Source organism: Nothoprocta perdicaria, unplaced genomic scaffold (genome assembly GCF_003342845.1).
Source record: "Nothoprocta perdicaria isolate Ctin4 unplaced genomic scaffold, notPer1 scaffold_99, whole genome shotgun sequence".
In the NCBI taxonomy this organism is placed as follows: Eukaryota; Metazoa; Chordata; class Aves; order Tinamiformes; family Tinamidae; genus Nothoprocta; species Nothoprocta perdicaria.
Genome location: NW_020456298.1, coordinates 2,423,782 through 2,444,529, shown reverse-complemented (window position 1 = coordinate 2,444,529; position 20,748 = coordinate 2,423,782). Strand labels below are relative to the sequence as shown.

At 41.0% G+C, this 20,748-nt stretch overlaps 1 protein-coding gene across 1 annotated transcript in view; it reads left to right on the top strand.

Annotated features, from left to right (window-relative positions):
- PCNX2 (pecanex 2) overlaps window positions 1-20,748 on the top strand; it is a 136,322-nt gene that overhangs the window by 46,931 nt on the left and 68,643 nt on the right. Inside the window, exons 14-17 of the mRNA XM_026053390.1 lie at window positions 2,712-2,822; window positions 3,902-3,993; window positions 14,141-14,250; window positions 16,135-16,231. Of these exons, the coding sequence (XP_025909175.1) occupies window positions 2,712-2,822; window positions 3,902-3,993; window positions 14,141-14,250; window positions 16,135-16,231 (410 nt within the window). The remainder of the gene's footprint in view (window positions 1-2,711; window positions 2,823-3,901; window positions 3,994-14,140; window positions 14,251-16,134; window positions 16,232-20,748) is intronic.

The window sequence follows — 20,748 nt, the reverse complement described above, 5'->3', positions numbered from 1 at the left end:
TTTTGACTGGCCTCAAAAGAAATCATGGAGCAGGTATTTGCAACAGCCTAGAGAGGGATGAGAAAGAAAATACAGGCTTATCTCATGAGTTGGAACCTCTTTAAAAAGAGAGAGAGAAGAAACTAGTTTCCTTTGCTCATCCCTCATTTTTGTTTTACCAACTCCAGGAGCAGACGTGTCTGTAAGTATATTTGTTCAAGCAGTATTTGGTGCCACACTGTAGCTCTTCTTAACTCTTCCTAGCTCTATGTTGACAGAAATCTCCCCTTCTGGCTCCCGTGAATCCTTGCACGGTTTCGCAGTGTGGTCCTTTGTCTAAGCTGTGGCAGTCCGGCATGCCCCAGAGTCTTGCTGTGGTTTGGGTACCATTTCCTTTAGGCAGTGAAGGGACACAACTAGTTGTTCTGGGTAGTAAAAAGCAGATATTGTAACAAAGCAAACAGACCATTGCCAAAATATACCTATGATTTTTTATATGAAGATCATCACCTTTGCCACTTCTAAAATGTTTGCAGTGATACTGCCACTGAGCCACCATTCTCGACCTCTCAGAAGAGCAGGGGTTTCTGTGAGTGAGAGCTCGCAGAGCTGGCACAGAGCTCCCCCAGATGTCTGTGCTAAATGGCAGACGCTCCCGGAGGCAGCAGCGGTGACCAGCGCTTAGAGGAGCCGTTCTGTGTGAGACCTTGTGCTGCGTGAGCAGCTTCTCTCTGGGATTCACAATGCAGTCCCAGCTGGTGAGCCAGCAGCCTTCGTTGCCTGCTTCCCACGGGGCAGCCTGGACTTGCTCGTAAATTCAGTGGCAAGTGTTTGGTTTCCTTTATTTATTCCTAGTGGAAAACAGAACTACCTTGACTGGGGAAGTTGCTAGGATTACTCAAGATATGATCAGAGAGAGGGTGAGGTGAGGACGCTGATGTAGTCACCCAGCCTTTSTCTCCCTTGTTTCACCTTGGCAACTGTTTATTTTGGTGTGCTGATAATAAGCAGCTTCCCCAGCCTTGTGCTTCAGTCCTCTGCTGCTGTTCAGCTTGTTCTTATGTGGCAACAGCCATTGGGTCTGTGCCTTGGGTTGGTCATCTTGGGTGAGCTCTGTGGTGGTTCCTTTGCCTGAGGAACAGAGCTCCTGCTCATGGAGGTGGCCCTGGCTTACTGGGGAGCTTGCTGTCATGCCATCTTTTGTCACAGAGCACTCCCTGCTTGGGTTAGATTTGTGGAATAGGTATAAAAACAGTAAAGGGAGAAGACATTAATAATGGCATTTGAGTGCAAAGTTTGGGATTTCTTTATGTTTTTACACATACATAACTGGTGCCATTGATGGAGGTCACCATGAAGGGTGTGTTGTAAATGCAAGAGTGTTGGAGTGAGCCCTGTCTGTGTTTAACACTTGAGTGTGTCATTCCTCCTCCTGTGTTTGGTACCTTGGCAAGATTTACAGTACTGAATAGTAGTAACATATAATGGAATKAAGACAAAAGCTGCAAAATCAAACTCAGGATATTGTTTTATTTTAACACAAGATACGTTGGTGAGACAAATCAAAAGTAAAATGTGAAATTAGCATCCAGCAAAAACCCACAAATCCTACTGCTACGTTTTAAAATTTGACTGAGGAAGGAAAGTGAATAACTTAGCTGAGTGGCTTAATCTGCTTTTTGCCAGTGGAACTTGCAGCCTTCCTCTTATGTACAGTAACAGGTGATTGTTCATGAGGAAGAGTGGCCAGCACAAGTCTCTGTCATTCAAGATGCGGAGCGTTTTGGTACAAGTGCACCAAGGCAGTAAGAACATGCTTAATCCTGTACATGCATCCTTGAAAGTTGAGACTTACGTCAAGCATATGCTTAAATGCTTTGCTAGGCAGCTCCACTTAGTGTTTCTTTGTTGGAGGGAAGAGCAAAGGAAGGATGGGTGGCTGGAAATGGACAGAGCATAAGTTCAGAAGCGCAAAAACCTCAGTTATTACTCCCGTTTTTCCCTTTTCCTTCACTTAAAAAGCTAGTTTACATGGCTACCTTAATTTCTTTATTTAGAAAGAAGCTATGTRAAAATGATAGACTGGCTTTTTACCTGGATTTCTTTACTATTTTAATTGTGCATTCAGTACTGCAAAATCCAGTTACACAGTGAAGGAAGCTTGGGGGAATATTCTGGGGAAGTATCACTACAAGTTGGCTCCTTTTYTATAAGCTGTCTGAGGTGTTTTCAGTTGTCTGCTGCAGGAGGCAAAATAACAGTCGTAAACTTGATACTGTGAGTCTGAGCAATTAAAGATTTTGGTGTTTAGAATTTTGCTATACTTGCGTAATATTCACCTCTCTGATCCAAGGAGGAATTTTCAAAGTCTGCAAATTAAGATTTCTTTCTGTATTTTGGGTAAAACAAGTATAACTTTGAAAGTGTTYGAGAAACAATTAAAGAGACTAAGTGATGCTATTTTTCTGTTGTTTCATTTTCCAAAATAAGGCTGAAATTTAACCTCTGTGTYGAAGTTTCTTGTCTGTAAAGTAGAATAATTTTGTATGGATGAGAAGTGAAATCATTGCTATTAAATTACATTAATTACATTAATTTTAATGTTAAAATATGATGGCTTGAGTAATCTTCAGAATTATTTGGAAGGTTTATCTTAGTTTAATGCACRTTTCTCTGTTTGTGCAGTGTAACTTATGCACATGTTCTAACATGTATATTTTTATTTCCCTTAGTGTTTTTGTATTGCTTTCCTGCAATTTCTCTTCTTGGTCTTTTCCCTCAAATCAACACCTTTTGTATATATCTCTTGGAGCAAATAGACATGTTGCTTTTTGGTGGCTCTGGTAAGTAGCGTCTTGTAGCCTGAGCTGTCCCTTTCAGAGCTTGTCACCTTAGATTGCAGTACAGGGTTGCATATTTCCAAGCACGATGCCTGTTAAAGTTGAAACAGTTAATAATAATCTTGCAAGGGTGGGATGGGTACTGACAGGACCACCTTGACTGGATTTCTTTTTCTGGCATTATTTCAGTCAGAGATTAAACAAGACAGCGTGCTCTGCTTTTTTTTTTTTTTTTTTTTTTTGTGGTGGTGTTTTTTTTTTTTCATTTTAACCTAAAAGAGCAGATGGGTTGCATCTTCATTGTCACCTCAGTTTGGATCTAGAAGCCCTCTCAATGCATTCCTCTGCAGCTGTAGATGTAGCCTTTGACGGATGGTTAAAAGTAGCACAGATAGCAAGGGTGGTTTTTGTCTGTTAAGTAACATACAGACTTGGAGGAAATAAAAGTTCTGATCCCATCCACAAGTGATGGTTGCAGTGCGTATTGACCCCTAATCAGAGCACTGTTTTGTAGCCCATGTATTTCCATGGTCGAGATTGCTGAACAACTAATTCTGTCTGACAGCACCTCCTACCCTGATTGTGGAAGCCCTGAAAGTTAAGGCAAGAGGCCAGATGGCATCCTTATCTCTTCCTTTAAGCTCACTCATGTATCCTGAATAAGGGGCAAATCGTGGCTGACAGTTAAGATGTGGTTGGATGTGAGTGGGGCCTATGTCCCAGGAGCAGAGGGAAGGAAGAAAATTCCATGTGGCATTTGACTAGAAAATTATCGTAGGTCTGTTTTGAAGATCGCTTCATTCCATCTGTGGCACTGTGTACAGAATATAAGGCAGTAGTGTGGGACCTCATTATCCATGGAGAAAACATTGATTAGAATGGCCTCAGACTTGCACTACTATCAGCAGATAGTTTTGTGAGGTTTTATGGGGATGCTGAAGGTGTTCTTGAACATTGCTTTGTAGTATCTGCTTTTAATCTATACTTGTAATAAAGCATTTGTGGCTTTGTTCTCTTCTTTGTTTTGATTGCAGCTTCTCATTTAGGAAGAATCTAACGAGCTTGTAATGTCTGTGTTTCAGCTGCTGCTGGGCTCATGTCTGCACTGTACAGCATTTCTCGAAGTTTTGTGGTTTTGGTTGTCCTGTATGCCTTCTGCTTCAGTGCAGTGAAGGTAAGTTGGAAAAACTTCAGTAGTATTATGGACTCTTTATACTGCTTGTAGAGAGCTCAAAATTCATCTAATCTAGGGAGAGTAGAATTGTCTTGTACTGTTGTGAAAACTGTTCTGCATTTGCTTAATCTGCTGCCTTCACAGCCCTCAGCCTACAAAACTTGAGGCCTTTTTGAGGCCTTTGTAGGCCTCAGTCTTCAACAGTAGGCCTTCAACAGTCTCCTCTCCAAACTGAGGAGTCCCAGCCTTTTTAGTGTCTCCTTGTAAAGCAGCTGCCCCATGCTCCTAGGAATAGCCAAGTTAGCTACCCCACTTTATGCCTTCTCTTACTCCATTGCAACCTTTGGAACATGTGGAGACTGCAACTGTGTGCAGTGCCCAAGTTGTTGGTTTACTCTGCCTCTATATGCAGTAATGCTCGCACTACCCTTCCTGGTGATGCCCAGTGTTTTGCTGGGGTTTTTTTGGCAGATGCTGCACACGGAGCTATTTTCAATATAAAACTTTATTTTTCCAGTTAATAATGTATAGTGCTCCTCGATTTTTTGTTTTATGAAAAAATTCTTTATGAAATTATGGCTGATTTCAAGCCTGCCATGGAATTTCCAGTGACCACACTGAAACCCTTCACAAGGGGACCTTTGGCAGTGCTACGCTGTAGTTCAGATGATGTCAGTGCTCGTGCAGAGGTGTATCAGGGCATTCAAACAGCTTTCAGCATCCTGCAGTGCAGGAGGCGGTGCCTTCTCGTGCTGCACATGTGTAGCACACAYACAGAGCCCAGTAGGAGGTTCTGCTGTGACCATGTGTGCGTCATGTCAACACCCAGCACAGTGATTTACACAGGTAAGAGGTGCTATCAAATGATTCTGTAAGGGTTTTTTTTTTCAGAATATAAATATTTTTTTAATGGCTTTTAACAGTTTTCCACTTAAAATTTTGAATAGGAGCCTTAAATCAAAAATACTTAAGCTTTAATGCCGAAGTGGTGTATCACAGATGGTAAGAGCTCACGTAGCTGTCTGTGCTTGGGTTTTAATCATTCCCAGTTCAAAGGTAAAATACATTAAGCCACCATTTGATCTTCTGTTGACGTGGCTTGAGTCCATACCCAATGAACTACTCAGCAACGTAGCTACTGAGCAGTGCTGTGTTAAGACCCTCTCACCTAAGTATCTGCGAGCATGAGGTCCACAACTGGGAAAGCTCCTGCCCCAAAGCTCAGCCGCTGTGTGGGTTATACTGGTTTGACCTGAACCAACTGCATGATGCTGGAAAGAGTCCGGTTTCCTAAAGCAGCTCATATKCTTGCTATCATTTTCCAACTATTTTAATGAACTGGAAATTGGTAGATGGGGAGTGAAGAAAGTGCCTCTTTGTGAGGATATAGAGGGAGTGACAAAAATCTCTAATGAGGGCGGAGAAGCAGTAAGAAAAAGGGAGAGCTACATGGGAGGATGCAATTGAGTTGAGCTGCTATTTGAGAGGGAAGTGTCTGCGAAATGATCACTTCTCCCCTTCAAGTTTGAGAAGGGAGGATTCTCTAGGTGTGGGCAGGGAAGCTGAGTGATTGATACTTTAAAAATAGTTTTTAAAATAGTGTTAAGGAAAGACCTCTTAAAATATTCTGCAGACTATTTTCTCAACGTAACAGTTTAAAATTACAACATRCAGGTGGCTTTGTAGATAAGCAATCTCCTTGTGGATTAGACTGCAGGCTGCCTAGAAGTATATTTTTAATGCTACCCTGAAGTTAGAGAGTGCTGTGAAAGATTTACAAGATATCTGCTGTAAATTACCAATATTAAGTGCAGACTTTCTGTTCACACAGAAATTACAGCTAATTTGCATTTTTATGGCACTGTTCTTGTGAAGACACTTCTAAGGAGCTTAATTTAAATAATGTAAATATGACTCCATTTACTTCAGTTCATCACTTTAGTTTACTGGAGTGTTAGAGATTTCATAGATTTTTCTTCTACAAGTTATGGAAAGAGCACTTGCACTAACCCTCCTTATTCTTCATGCAGATCCAAATCTTTTTTTTTCAGTGGAGGAGTGGGAAGGAGGCTGTTATTTAGAGCATTTCAAGGGAATGATTCTGTYCAACTTATTTGTTGGTTTGTGCAGGAAGCCAAAGGTTTGCTTTAAATGTCTCAGAAGAATCTGACTCTGAATAGGCTTTGTGATTAAAGGTAGTCTCATATACCAGCTCAGTCAGAAAGAAGAGCAGTTTTGATGTGTGGTGGACYGCAATTCTCAATCCTGTTTAAATCTACGTTTGGATTTTTGCAGAGCCTAACTTGAGCAGGGCAAATGTGATAGGGCCTGTTGTATTAAGTTATCGTTTGCACAAAGGTGATACTAATTATGTGGTTGTCTTTAAGATGCAGAAGACATCCCATCCACCTTTAAGCTTTGCAGGTATTGGTTTTTTGTTTGTTTTGTGAAATAGCATCTAAGGAAGACACTGAAAGACCATTGCTGTGTCCAAAAAAGACAAAAAGCAAAATCTAGCCCTTGACTATCATGCTGCATGTGTGCTGCAAGCACAAGGGCAACACAGTTAGGAGGAAGAAATAACAAGAAACAAGAGGGATTTTCAGGAAGGTCACCAGTTGTCTAACRAAAGTTTTTTTTCAAAAAGATCTTGATTTTTACCCATTCCACTGTTAACCAGTTTGGCAAAAGCAGCGGACTAAAGCAAAATTATCAGTAGCTTATGGAGGTCAAAATGGCAGAGAAACAACATAGCCTATCCCTGGGGCAGCTGCAAAGCTTATTACGTGGCTGAAATGTCATTTCCTCAAATGCACACTGTTTATCAGCCGAATGCCTTATAGCTCAGCAGGTGTAACTGGCAGAGTTCGATTTCCTGAAATAAATTGAAGAGTGGAGAGGAGTGGATCTTTGTGCTTTTCTTGTTCTTACTGATGGACAATTGCTCAGATCAAGTATCCAGGCTGAAGACTCATTCCGTTAGTAGCAGGTTTGAACTTTCCTTCTTTAAGTGGTTCTTGTGTTTTAATTATTTCCTTGCTGGAAAGGAAAAAAATTCCGGAAAGGAAAAACCTGTTTTTTCTATGTATRTTCCGGAAGGAGTAACTTTATTCCTGAAAAGGCTCATGAGAAAATGAATTAAKTTTCTTTTTTCTTTTTTAGTTAATATTCTGCCCATTGTATCATGTGTCTRTGTTCTTAAGTGAGCTTTTCTTGTTCATTTTCAGAACAAAATCTGTATATAGGACTTACAATAGTAGGCATTATTTAAAAGCAWTTTTTGAAATGAGTTATTTTAGGGTAGTTCACATGGATTAATTCTTTCCTCTTCAACTCAAATTTTAAAATAGTTGAGAAAAATGAGCAATTGTTCAGGATATGTCCACACAACAGTATGACTGCTCAAGTTAACTTTCAAAAAGCTAACTTGAGCTCTGACAATTGAGGTAAATAGGTCTGTGCTGAAATCCTGCACTTGGGATTCTTTTGCTTTGGGTTGTGTTATACGAAGCCAACTAGGGGTCTCTATAAAACGGCTCCTGCAGTGTAGGCATATCATTAGCTTAACTTAATAACAGTCTTTTTGCTTTCTTCCAGTAGCAATAGTCTGGGCAAATTATTAGGTAGTGTTATTAGGCTGTCCGGAGAGGTTGTGGAGTCTCCTTCTTTGGAGATCTTTAAAACCYGCTTGGACGCAGCCCAGTGCCACGTGCTCTAGGTGACCCTGCGTGAGCAGGGGGGTTGGACTCGATGACCTCTGAGGTCCCTTCCAACCTTAAGGATTCTGTGRTTCTGTGTTCTTGATTGGGAGCTCATCCTACAGTCTGCTGACAGAATTTGGCTTGCCCATATTGTTAACTGGCCGTGCCACTCTTTCTGCAGGACCTTGCAGCTTCTACACGTGACCAAAAATGTTTCTCTTGCATAGATAAAATGCATATATCACCTAAAATATGATGAGTGGATCTCTAAAGCTAGCAGTGAATGTGCAGTTTCGATCATAGACAGACTGCTTACATGTCCCATTATTTGACCTGATCAGGAGCTTACACTGTGTTTTAGGGGATATATGCATACTGGTCATCTGACAGATACAGGGTGTTACAAGCTCAAATATGCACTTTCCATGCAATAAAAATCATTACAAGACCAGATGCAAACCTTGCATGTGATGTAGAGGCCTGTGGTTGGAGCCACGTGGTTTGGAAGTGACTCTGACAAGTGAGAGGTTCCTTCTCCATGGCCCTGGGTCACTCCCMTCCTCAGAGCGCTTCTCAACACTTGGAGAAGTGTTTGCTTTGCACTTGGTTCATTGCCTATCTGAAGGCACTGTGGGTCTGCTGTTAAAACCCCCCAGATCACTCTGGGCAGTGGAACAGGCTGCCCAGGGAGGTTGTGAAGTCTCCTTCTCTGGAGGTCTTCAAAACCTGCCTGGATGCCRCCCTGTGCCCCGTGCTGTAGGTGTGCCTGCTTGAGCAGGAAGGTTGCGCTAGRTGATCTCTAGAGGTCCCTTCCAACCTTGAAGACTCTGTGATTCTGTGATCTCAAAGTGGCTGGAGTCTGAGGTCTCAGTCTGTGCTTTTGGAGCTGTCAAGCTGTCAAGACAAGGTTCTCTCCAACAGTGTTGGCAAAGAAGCGTGTGGTGGGAGGAGCAGATTTAGAGTCACTGTCTTGTTCTGGTGGAGCTGGTGAGCAGGACTCCTTCTGTCTGTGATGATGCTTCGTCACTTGAAAGTACTTTTGCTTCACAGTGCTCTTACCCCGTCATGCCAAGCTGTTTTGGCTACATCTTTCCAGTACTACGAGTATCTTTCCACATTTCTTATCCTGTGACACTTCCCTGACATGAGGGATGTGGCAGCAGCTGCTTATCCAGCMCTGCATACAGTGCTGCTGCGTCCCGTGAATTTGATTTCAGACACAAGTGGAGATAACTGCTTGGCCTGTCACGTACAAAGACTTRAACATTTCCTGATTCCACTGAGATTTTCTTTATCTCCCATTCCTCTGTTCAGTGGTACCATCTCTCATTGCTCCAATTCTTTCTTATTCCTTTATGAAMTTTTTAGCTTTATTTAATGAAATGCTCTAAAACTTGCAGCAATAGTATCAAATCTTTTGGTCACTCCTTGCACTGTTACATCTGATATTATAATTTCTCACTTTTCTACTTACTTTTGAACCTACTGGGTAACTGATTTTAGTTTAAATTATCTATGTTCACTTCAGCATGGCGTTATTTCTGCTCTCGGCTTTTATCTTGAAAAGAAATTGGCAGCTCTAATAACTGTCTTAGCTTTGATGTATGAAAGGGTTATCTCTGTTTCCTGGAGGAGATTTTATTTTCAGATATTATATCCATCAAATTGGAGACGYAGGAACAAATTCTCTACTGTACCATCTTTTTCGCTTGGCTAGAATTCCATGTTGTACTGACTTTTGTCTCCCGCTCCGTTTGTTTTGTGGTTTGTGCCTGGATATTTAATACATACTTCTTTTTTTAAAAAAAAAGTATTTTTTTCTTCCTATCTCTGTCGTGAATATTCAGTCTGCGATGTAGCCATCTTGGTATCTGTCTCCAATATTCTGGTGACTGGTACATGAGTATTTTGCTGCGAGGCAGAAGGGCACATCCCCAAATGTTCTGCAGTCAGTCAGTTCTTCTGTGTTCTGTTTCAGGCAGCTGGCGTGAATTTGAAATTTATAAATTTATCCAGAGCTGGTTAATTATTTGTGATTTTTTTTTTTTATTGTTAGGGAAACTTGTGGGATTATCTTAATCAGCATGCCAAAAAACAAAACAAAAAAACAGGTATGGAACTTGGGTCAAAAGAAATAGGCTGAAGTGAATGCCATCCTATGTAGCAATGCTGCCCTCCTCCAGCTCTATTTAAGCACGAATTTTTTTTAATGGATATTACTAAGTTTCCATAACATTTTCACTTAAATCAATTCTCTGATGTTTATTATAGCTTTAATGGACAGTTACTAAGAATCCGGTTTATATTTTAAACCRTTCATTCTTGTCAGCTCACAATTGATGCAGATTGATCTGTTGTCTGGTTTGAGTTCTGAACTCTTTAATCAGAGCCAGAGTCAGAGCACAGCTTCTTGATTCCTGTTTCCAACAGCAGAGCCTTCATCTGTGTCCTAATTCTGACGTATTTGTCTTCAGGTCTTACAGAGGGAAAGAACTGCCCGYGCTCGTCTCCCTCAACCTGCTAAGACTGCCCAGAGGTATTTCTGAATGGTCCTGACTGGACCTGTGTGTACACACAGAATTCCCTGGTGCCTAAATGATGAAAACTAAAAGCATACGAATATTCAGCTCCTTTGTTTTGACTGCAGCAAATACTTCCAGCCCTGCTGGAGGTTTTAAAGACAAGGCCCATCAATTTTATGTACTTTCCAATTTGGAGACCCCTGAGGTTTGAGCACGAGCTATTAAGAGTGTTAATTTTGGAGGGAATTGTCAGGTATTATGCCTCTTGGTGAGTGATGATGGTTTTAAGCAGAGTCAGACTCTCTGTGCTCATACTTTTCAATAGGTGTGCCTGCAGTTTTCTGTGTACATAATATAAAATTAATGCCTGGATATGACAAAAAATATTGTCTACAGAATCTGAAACGACAGGGTTGCTTTTGTAGGTTTATATAACTGCAAAGTTGTACCTTGCTTAGGACTGTAGAAATCCTCACTTTCTGTTTCAAATAAACACACCACCTCTGTGTAAAACAGAGTACTCAGGCCTTCAACTTGAGGTTCTGGGTCACCTCTTCTCTAGCCTAAGATTCCCTAGGCACAGGCTGGGGCCCTGCTGGCTGGTGTGGTGTTTGCAGGCACGCTCAGCCCTGCCTCAAGCCAATCCTCAAGGATTTTGAATTTTGGATAGAAAATATGGTGGTTACAGAGGGCAATTAGGAGTGCAAAGAGACAGCTTTCACCAAGATAGGGTAATGATAGCAAGGGTCTAGTGGTTTATCAGTTAAGCTTATCATTTAATGTTTCATTTTCTCTGGAGGATGGGAAGATAAGGCTAGTGAAGTTCTCTCCCTGATAGTTGTCTCTGTCAAGAGTAATGCCAATTCCGTATACAATTTGCTTTTTCTGTTGCTCGTGTTCACTGAGCCTGGTGGTGGTAATATAGTTAAGTTTGTAAGAACATGTCGCCATTACCATTTTCATATGTTTTGCAAGGGGAGTCCTTTTTTATATGAAAAAATCAGAAAGTAGATATAAATTTAGAAGCAATAGGACAGTCTTTCTTGTAATTTAGCATCACGTGTTTAGACATTGAAACAACTAACTGTCAATAGCTGTCCTGCAGGTTATTTGCTATGAGCAAAAGAGTTGATCCATGGTGAAGCTGGGACATGGAAGCAAAGAGAAGGGCAAAAAAGTCTTGGGTACAACAGTGATAAAATCGTGAGAGACTGGGAGGTTAGAAAGTCTGTGCACTTCTGTGGAGAATGACATGGACTTGCCTTTCAGCGATGCAAGTTCTGCAGCAGGCTACAGAATTGCTTTGGGGTGGAGAGCAATTCTGTAAAAAGTAACAAGTATTCCTACTTATCTCAGTGGTTCTGCTTGTGTTCAGGATATTTGTTGTCTCTGGAGTAGGACATGTGATTTTTTTTAACATATCTTTGAAAGGTAGAAGTTTGCAACAGTTTGTAAGGAAAGGACGAACAAGAAGGATAAATTACATAAGATAGAAAATTAGTGTCTCCACTCTTTAAAAATTCTCCTTCCTCCTCACCTTCACCAGTGGTGTAAGACTTCTAAGTTCAAAGCAAGCCTTATCTTCCTTTTCAGTGGATTTATTTGGGATTAGGTGATTCTGTTGTGGTTGAAATGGAGCGTCACTATTGCCAGCCCCCACCCCCCTGCCTGAATATTTGTTGTAGCTCAGCACTTTCATCCTTAACTCTGCAAGTCCGTTCCACTTGTTTTAGAAATGCCTACGTGAGTGTGTGCATCAAAGTCAAACYTGTGTATGAAAGCACCACATGTCACCTCAACCAAATGAGGTAAAGTAGGAAGTCAAACTCCCTGTCTAGTGTGACAGATAATACCAGCTTCTGAGAATAAAACCTGTCATTCCTGTTTTCCCACTGAGAAGAATCATTGTGCAATTATCGGCTATATTGGGKTTTTTTTCATCTTTTTTAATTTAAAGCTCTACCAGGCATCATTAGTGSGGGAGAAAAATGACAAAATGGAGCAGAATATATCACAGAAATGCTGGAGAAATGAGCCCTTTATTCATTCTCCTCTTTTGTAACACGCTATGTAGCATTACTCTGGAAAATCGTGCTCCCTAGGCCTGTATCAAACACTGAGGACTCTCCTGCATGGGGGCATAGGCCATCCAAAAGCAGAAGTAATGCATTAAATGCAGAAAATAAAATAATAAAACAACAGCAATAGCAAAAAAAAAGCAGAGAGATCTTCAGACATTAATAGGGGGAATCAACTATGTGGTATTTTACAGGAGAGAGTGCTGGAATAGTTCCTCAAACTGGATRTTAGGTATCTGATACTGGTGGGCTTCTTGTAATACTCTGAAAGAAGTTGCAGGGTGAAGGAGCAGTTTATGCACTAGATCYACTACTGGGTGGATCTGTATCTAGCTATACTACCCTCAGATGTGTTGGATATCTGATGACACTCCGATTCAGCCATTTTTGGAGCATTTTGGCTTCTCTTACTTCTGTGTTTCAAAGAATATTCATTTCTAAACTGAAACTAAACAAGGGAAAATTTAACACAAAGTATTTGGCACAGAATTTAGAAACACCTGAATAGCGAGTTGAAGTGGATGCAGAAATTTATCAAGTAAATGATGCTGGATTATTTTTTGAAATACTGTGTGTTTCACTTCTGTTTGCAATAGCTATTTTGATTAATATTGTGTAGCAGAATTAGATGCTTCTCTTTCATCTTTGGGCTGTTTAGCAGTATGTAGATGGGAAGGTGATTCTTGGAAGTAAAATTTCACTTCTGAAATACTATTTCTTAAGAAATAGCGTAATGAAACTCCGAAGAAATCTCATGTTATGGTAGATTGGACAACCCTCTTAAAAGCAACCTAGTTTGGCTTGTCCAGATGTCATTTTCCATGAAAGAAATGGAATAAGTCTTAGTGTGAGTTGGCTTTAAGAAGTCACTTATGCTTCCGTGCTGAAAGAAAAGATGAATGAAAACTCTTTATTCTGTGAAAATATCGGTCACATACGGACAAGTTGCGAAGCTTTTCAAGCAAAACAATACCTATGGAAGAAAATGAATTGTTCATGCTCGCTAAGCAAAGCTGAATGTTTGAGAGATTGTCTTAGTATTGCTTCTGAAAACCCACCTAGAAAATGCTTTGGTGACCCTCATATCCACTTGATCAGGTAGAAGTTGCATAGAAGCATTGAACAAGACTGATGAGTTAAATACCTCTGGTCCAACCCTCCACATTTCTGCCTCTTTCTCGGCCAAAATCTGGGTGCTCTTATAGCCAGGACTTGTGAGAATTTTGTAGGCTCCTTAACAGGCAGCTCAGGGCCCTGCAGGTGAAGCTGGTTTTGATAAACGTGTAGAGTGGTAGCACAGTTTGGCTGGCACCCTCCCTCCTTGGTTTGTTACCCAGCCCACAAGGCCTGTAGGTAACATGCAGAGCAGCAGGGAGCTTTAGGAGTGAGGGGGCAGATCTGTACCCAGCACCTGGTTTGGGTGACATTGGCACACACCGAAAGCAAGCTGGCCACAGGTAAGTAACTACGTATCAATAGGACACGTAGGCAAACAGCGTGCTGTTCATTTCACTCCCATCTCACTTTAATGAAGATTTGCCTCTAGTATTTCACTGTAGAGAAGAGGGCAGCTGGCTTTCATGTGGTTTTCCTGGTTTCTTTGCTAATTGCTGATTACAGAGGAATTGCTATACAGATTATAAAAACATGCCTGTGGTATCTCAGCCTTTCTCATAACATTAGACTTTGAAATAAGAAAAGACTGCAAATTCTTGATCTATGGTGTACAAATCTAGATACTATACATCTAGTGCTGCGTGTACAGCTTAGTCTACTTCATTAAAAGAGAAGAAAACCAAGTGCTGCCTCGCTAACCTCCGGGCACTCTGCTTTGTGTCCTCCTCAGGAACCCTGGGATGCCCAGCACATTCCAGCGCTTTTCTCTGCCTTCTGTGGCCTGCTGGTTGCCCTTTCTTATCACCTCAGCAGGCAAAGCAGCGACCCGTCTGTGCTGATGTAAGTTGTCTGCAAATGTGCTTTACTGATGGCTCTGTGCAGCACCCCAACTGTGGCCTGTTCAGGGGGATACTTGGGTTTCAGAACCACAGAGACTGTCTCCCCAAGGTACTGCTGGGGGCTAGGAATCCCTCACCATGTTTAGCTGGTTGGTGTCTGGCCTGTAAATTAAGCAAACCGCTTCAGATCCATTGGGGCTAGAGCTGGTGCTTCTTACAACAGCAATGGCAAATATTCTGGGGCAGATTGCACCCTCTGGGAACTGGTACCTACTGTGCAGCCTGAAGGGCAGCTGTGTGAGAAGGAGGACGCACTGCTTACCTGGGATATGCATCGGGTAGCACCATGGGAAGAAAAGGGCATTTTGTATGTTGGGAAGAGGGACAATTGGAGTTCTTCATCAAGGTCAGTTTTAGTTGGCTGTGCCTCGCTTTAGAGATGACCTCTTTTCCTATCTGCTTATATATGTTCTGSTAAAGCTTCTGCTCATATGTGTTCTGCTTCCTTTCAGGAAAGGTAGCTTAAGTTAAGAGCTGACACAGGGAACAAAGGCAAAGTCCCAATATTGTGATCTCTAATTGAGAAAATGCAGGAGATGCTGGTAGAATTATAGGTCAGGAGTGACAGGAGTTTTGCCATGTGGGCACTGTGTCATAAAGCTGTCATGGGGGCTGGTGGAGTAGGAAAGGATATAGGGCACTAATAGTGATTTACATCCCTCTAAATCTCATGGAAGAGCTGAGAAATTCCTTCTTACAGAAGATTCAGGGAATCTGATGTTTACATGTCACTAAGTTGTGATGTGGCAGAGTAGGAAGAATTTCTTATATTATTGCCAATAAGTTTATTCAAAGGCCACTGTATATTGCATTTACATCAAGACCTGGGTCAGACTTTCTGTAGATGCCTTTTTCTTCGTAGCTTCCACATTACAGTGTGAAACACAGACATGAGAACAGAGGGAAGAAAGGGAAGCTTTGTGCTGTATTAGAGAGATTTATTCAGATTTGGAATAGATGCAGGCAGGTAAATGCCAAACAACCATGGAAGTATAAGCTCCTACAGTTATAAAGTAAATTAAATATATTTTTCCCTATCACCCCTTGGAAAGCAACGTCATTTCATTAACTTCTATAAAGAAACAAAAGCCCTCATCTTTCCTTAAAACTGCTTTAAAGGAATTCCTTTTAAGCCCTTAAATCATTTCACCTTTTAAATTTAGCTAGTGATTCCATAACATTTAATCAACTCATCAGCATTTGAAATGGTTGTTAAATGTCCTGTTTAGGATTAAAATATGTGTACAACATCATCAAATGCTCATTGTGCATTCGTGATGAAAATGTATAATCCCTTAAAAAGGGGGTTTAAGCTATTTTTTTCAAACTGCTCTGAACTTAATTAAAGGAACTTAAAGGGATTTAAAACAGTATTTAATGTATGGACTGCAGCATAAAGTTCAAGATGGAGGAGAAGGTAAGATACAAATCTTAAACTAGGGATTAGCATGCAATTTATACAGAAATGACCTCTTTGGCCTTTTTAATATGACGCTACAGAGCTCCCATATTGGTTTTAGCTTAGCTAAAGTATTAATAAAGGGAATGAATACCACAATATCCTCTCAACTAATTCCTCTAAATGACTGAGTAACATCATTGGGCTACTCTGGCTGACAAAGAGGTTCCCCTCTGAGCGATGGTAGAGCTGATTTGTATCAGTTGCCAGTACAAAAAAATACATACATGCTGTGTGTATAAAGAAGGAAAACTGAGGCTGCTCCGTTTCGTCTGCCCTCTCAGGGAATATGTGCAAGTATTAGGTGTGTTTAGAAGTATGCTAACTGATTCTTTTATTTAATCAATTTTGTTTTTTAAAAAACAGGTCTCTCATTCAATGCAAGTTTGTCCCTCACTTTCTTCGTCAACATTTTCAAGATTCATCAGCAGATCCACTCCCAGAAAAGATGAGAGAATCAGTGGTAAGACCTCTTCCTTCATTGCTTTCTGTGCAGAGCTCTTCTCTTTCCTTTTTCCACACAGGAATCTTTTAAATATTTTCAACTTTCACTAAAAGCACAGAAAGCCAGAGGAGATGTAATCAGTACTTTTATATCTACTGAGGGGAAAGTAAAGGAAATTCTGGTAGCTTCMTCCCTCCAGTGAGGCAGGAAGGGAGATTTTTGTTTTGCAAGGATTTCTTTAGAAGAGTTGTTAATGCTGGTTCATGATATAGTCAATGTAAATGCAGTCTTAGAACTTGGAGAATAGGACATCACAGCCTACTTCTGAGAGGTGATACTTGTATATGCTGCACAGAGAGTTAACCSGGCAACCCAGCGTGTGTAAGGTAGGATGAATTGCTCAACAACTATTCAAAAAGGTGAGCAGCTCTGCCTACCTCCCAACTACATCAGAGCAGAGATTTGGTCTTCAGAGTTGTTCTGTTTTAAACAGGGCATTTCAATTCTTTCTCTAGACTTAGGACTTGACSCAGTTTGCAGGAAGTCCTTTTTTCTTTGGCAGAAAATACTTCAACTGTATTCTTTCCACCCCAGCCAAGCAGAGTACAGACCAGTCTTGGCAACTAAAAGTGGAAGAAACAAGTGAAACTCGGCTAGTTTGAGAGGAGGCACATACCTGGTGCCAGCCAATGCTGATTTTCCTTCTTTCTTTTCATGGCAGACTGCTCATTTCCTGCTGCCTGCCTCCTCCTCCTAAGTTATACCTAAACATCCGAAGTGACCCATCTTTCTTTTTGTGTTGTATACACAAATATAATATAAAGAAGTGCTAACTTGTACCCAAAGGAGAACGATCTCCTCAGCGGTTCATGTGGAAGATCATCACGTTTCCAAAAATATTAAAGGTCATGRCATTTTTCCAAGAGTTGTGTGAACTGTCCTGCTTCCCAGATATCAGACAGTGCTTCCTCTGACTGTTTCTGACTGCCCATAGGAGCAAGGAGTGTTCAAAGGGTGCATAGGAGACACACTGCCCTTTTTTGACTCTCAGACACGAGCTGAGATTCAATGGGATTCAGTGTCCAGTAGTCCTGGCTGCTAGTATGGTAGTTGGCCTGGCCTTCAGAGGGCTGCATGGAGGTCCTGTACATCTTGTGTCTTATTTCTTCAGCATCTTATATGGTGTTAGGCAGCCTGTGTTAAGCACATGAGTTTATCTTACGCTTTCAGAGGTTTCTACCTTTCTTTGCTAAGCTGTTGCTTAAATGGTTATCTTTTGCCATGTATGCTGTTATCTTACAGTGCTTTCTGTATTAAGGTCCACTTAAGATTGATAGGTCTCTTCCTTAAAGCTTGCTTAAGGAACTACAGTTTCTTGCAAACTAAACTGTTTCCAATAGGGACACACCGAAAACTGAAATATGCAGCTAGTGACCGAGGGAGTACAAAAAAGTATTTGTGATAAAGTTGCTTATATTCCATAGGATTTGTAGCATATAGTTACTGCTGTAGTTCAGTGTCAATCCATCCTTGTATATAAGCAGATATAACAAAATATCCACCCTCATTTGTAACATATCTTTTGCTAGTAGTACTCTTTGTGAAGTATTATACAGTCTGACCACATCTCCTCTGCAGATGGAGTTTTGCCAGGGGATTGAACCAGTTAATGTGGTTGTTCCCTTAACTGGTTTCATTTCACAGTCCAGAAGGAAATGCACTATAACTTCAGTGTGTGGAAAACGAGAGCAAAAGAATAAAAAAGATTGAGGAGTAAGATCCTGGAGGTAATACCAAAAGGTAGTCATGCTACAGCTGCATTATCACGAGTTGTCCATCTCCTCTATATCTGTGCTGGTGATGTAGGCCAGAGCTCTGTCAGGTGTCTTGCAGCAGCGCAGTTATCCCATGGCCCTTGGGCTGTTGGGACCATCCGTCCTGAGGGCAGGAAGAGCAAGATGGGACTGGCCAGGAGCAGCTGCTCCCTTGCTGCTCTTTACACTGTCTCATTCCCACTGTGCTTTGCCGTTGGCTTTAGCGTTCAGCTCAATGAGATTCTTGGCACCTTTCTCTTTCTAGGATGTACCTGTTTTGGGGATCTGCACTGTACACACGGTACATTTGACACTGGGTCCCATTTCTGTAGGCAGAAGCTGCTGCTTTTGTTCTTTGTTGCTGGGGCTTCCTATTGCCTCACCTTCCTCTTTCTTTCTTCTGTCCACGTTTCCTGCAATCTGTATACAAACTGTAAGCAAATGTGATTGCTTTTAATGACAATTAACAGGGCTAATTCTTCCACGTGGAGAGATCTCTTGAAGGAAGAGAGGGCACTTTTTGATTTACGCATAATCTTTGTCTAACCCCTGTGATATCTGCTACCTCTGTTTCAATTAAACAGTTTAACGACAATTAGACAGTTTAACCAATTTGCCAGGGGACTCCCACTGCTGTCTCACAGTGCAGTGCTTATCTATCAAGCAGGGAAGAACTGAGGCAATAAAAAAATGCATGTGCCACAAGCCCAAGAAACACAATCCAATCACTCTGCTCATTTGCTTCAGCAATAGTAATTGCATCCATGATGTGGGACTTGCCTGGCCCTTAAAAGCAAACCTTAAATAGCTTCCAGAGTTTCTGCAGGGAGATCTTCAATCAGTTGAGAAACTGAGAGAAACAATATGTCTGGATTTGGGGATTTCATGGCACACCTTGGAAATCTCTCTTTTATTTATTTATTTTTATTTATTTATTTTTTTCCTGAGTGCTCCTCTGCAAGGAGAGCATTCCYAGCCCCTTGGCAGTGGCAGGAGGTGTCAGAATACTACAACAACAACAACAAAACAGACATGCCCTGCCCTATATGCACATTTATGATGCACATAACATGCCATTTAAATAAGGCCTTTTTAAATCAGAAATCCTTAGGTATAGAAAACCAATTCTCTTCCTCAAGGAGCTGAAAGCAAACAAGGTTAATACTGAAAATTAATCTGTTGTGTTCTGTAGTGGTTTTGTATTCATGWTAGTAATAATAAATACAGCATCTCTAATGTTTAGCTCCATGACCTTTACTATTTTCCTTTGCTTGAACAGCTGCATGAGAATTGTCAGCATTGGAAGCTGGAATTATAAAGCAGCTGTGATGGATAATTGACCATTCAACTTTAAGGATGGAGCTTCCTACCATTATAATTAATTTCTATAGGCATCCAAATGGTTGATTACTAGATTAACCTGTGGCCTGAGGGTGTTAATGTGTTACATTCAGGCCCAGCTTCCTTCCGGGCCTTTAATACAAACATTTAGATAATTAGTAAGTGGATTTGTGCAGAGCTCCAAAAGCATAATTGAAAACAGTTAAAAAAATAAATAAATAAAATAAAAATGCTGCAATATATTCTGCATGCATAATCTCTGAAGCAAGAAGCATCTAATGTTATGCTATTGATTTGGGGTGCATTTTTTCTCCTCTCAAATGTAAAATTCAGAAAAAAGAATACCAGTTTTCTCTCTTTTGGTTTTTTTCCTCTTCTTTTAAAGAGCTGAGTACATATGTTACAAGACATGGCCAAAGAGATGGTGCTGCAGTCAGCTCTTTGACCAGTTTGTAGAGAAGAGGAGACCCAGTTCATTTTTACATGAAAYCATCATCAACCTATGAAGGAAAAAAAGAACAAGGAAGCTCTTCTCCTCCTCCTGTAGGTGCCCCATTTATTGCCAAGAAGTAGAGAGCAAAAGCAGGGCCACACTTGGAAAGACAGTCCTGGACAATTTGACCTAACTCTCCTCCTACACCTTTGGGCTGTAGCTCTTGCTGAGAACAGTGCAGTTAGAGGGGGGAATAGCTTGAGCAGCTGAGTGAGTGCWGTTCTTTTTGAAAGTATGTTTTCCTGAATGACCCAAGAAGGAGAAGGGAAAGGACAGGTTTTATTGCTTTATAATTCAGCTAAACCCAAGTGGAGTTTCATGGGACAAAGCAAAAGTACTTCTTGAGCCTGAAGGCTTTTTCAGTCCTGCGGAATTTCAAAGGCCTGCTGCAGTAAGTGGAAGTGCTGATGCTTGTGACCTTTTACTAAGAAGCCTCTTTCATAACGGAGCATGATAGGCAGCCTAAATATAGTGGTTGCTACCTGCTTCCCCTGTAACTCGCAGCCGTTCTGTTGCACACTTGTTCTATTTTCTTTCTTTTTCTCTCTCTTCTTGGATTTTCTATCCCATCATTCATTTTTTTCTTCTCCAGTGAAATTGAGGAAAACTACCTAGATCCCAGTGCTGCAAAATCACATTAATTTCTTTCAAATTAAGTGTATCCCAGATTTATGTTTGTAGATGACTTTAAGGTAAAGCAAGAGTTGATATTTAAATCAAGGGCTACAAAGAGTTACCTGGGTAATAATTCAGCACCAATATTGAATGCTGAACTTAAATACCCCTCTCATAAATCATTTAAGATTTTCATTTACTCTCACAAAGACACCTGGGTGACCCCTGAAGTATGATTCAGAAAATTATACAGCTCAAAAGTTACCTCGTTT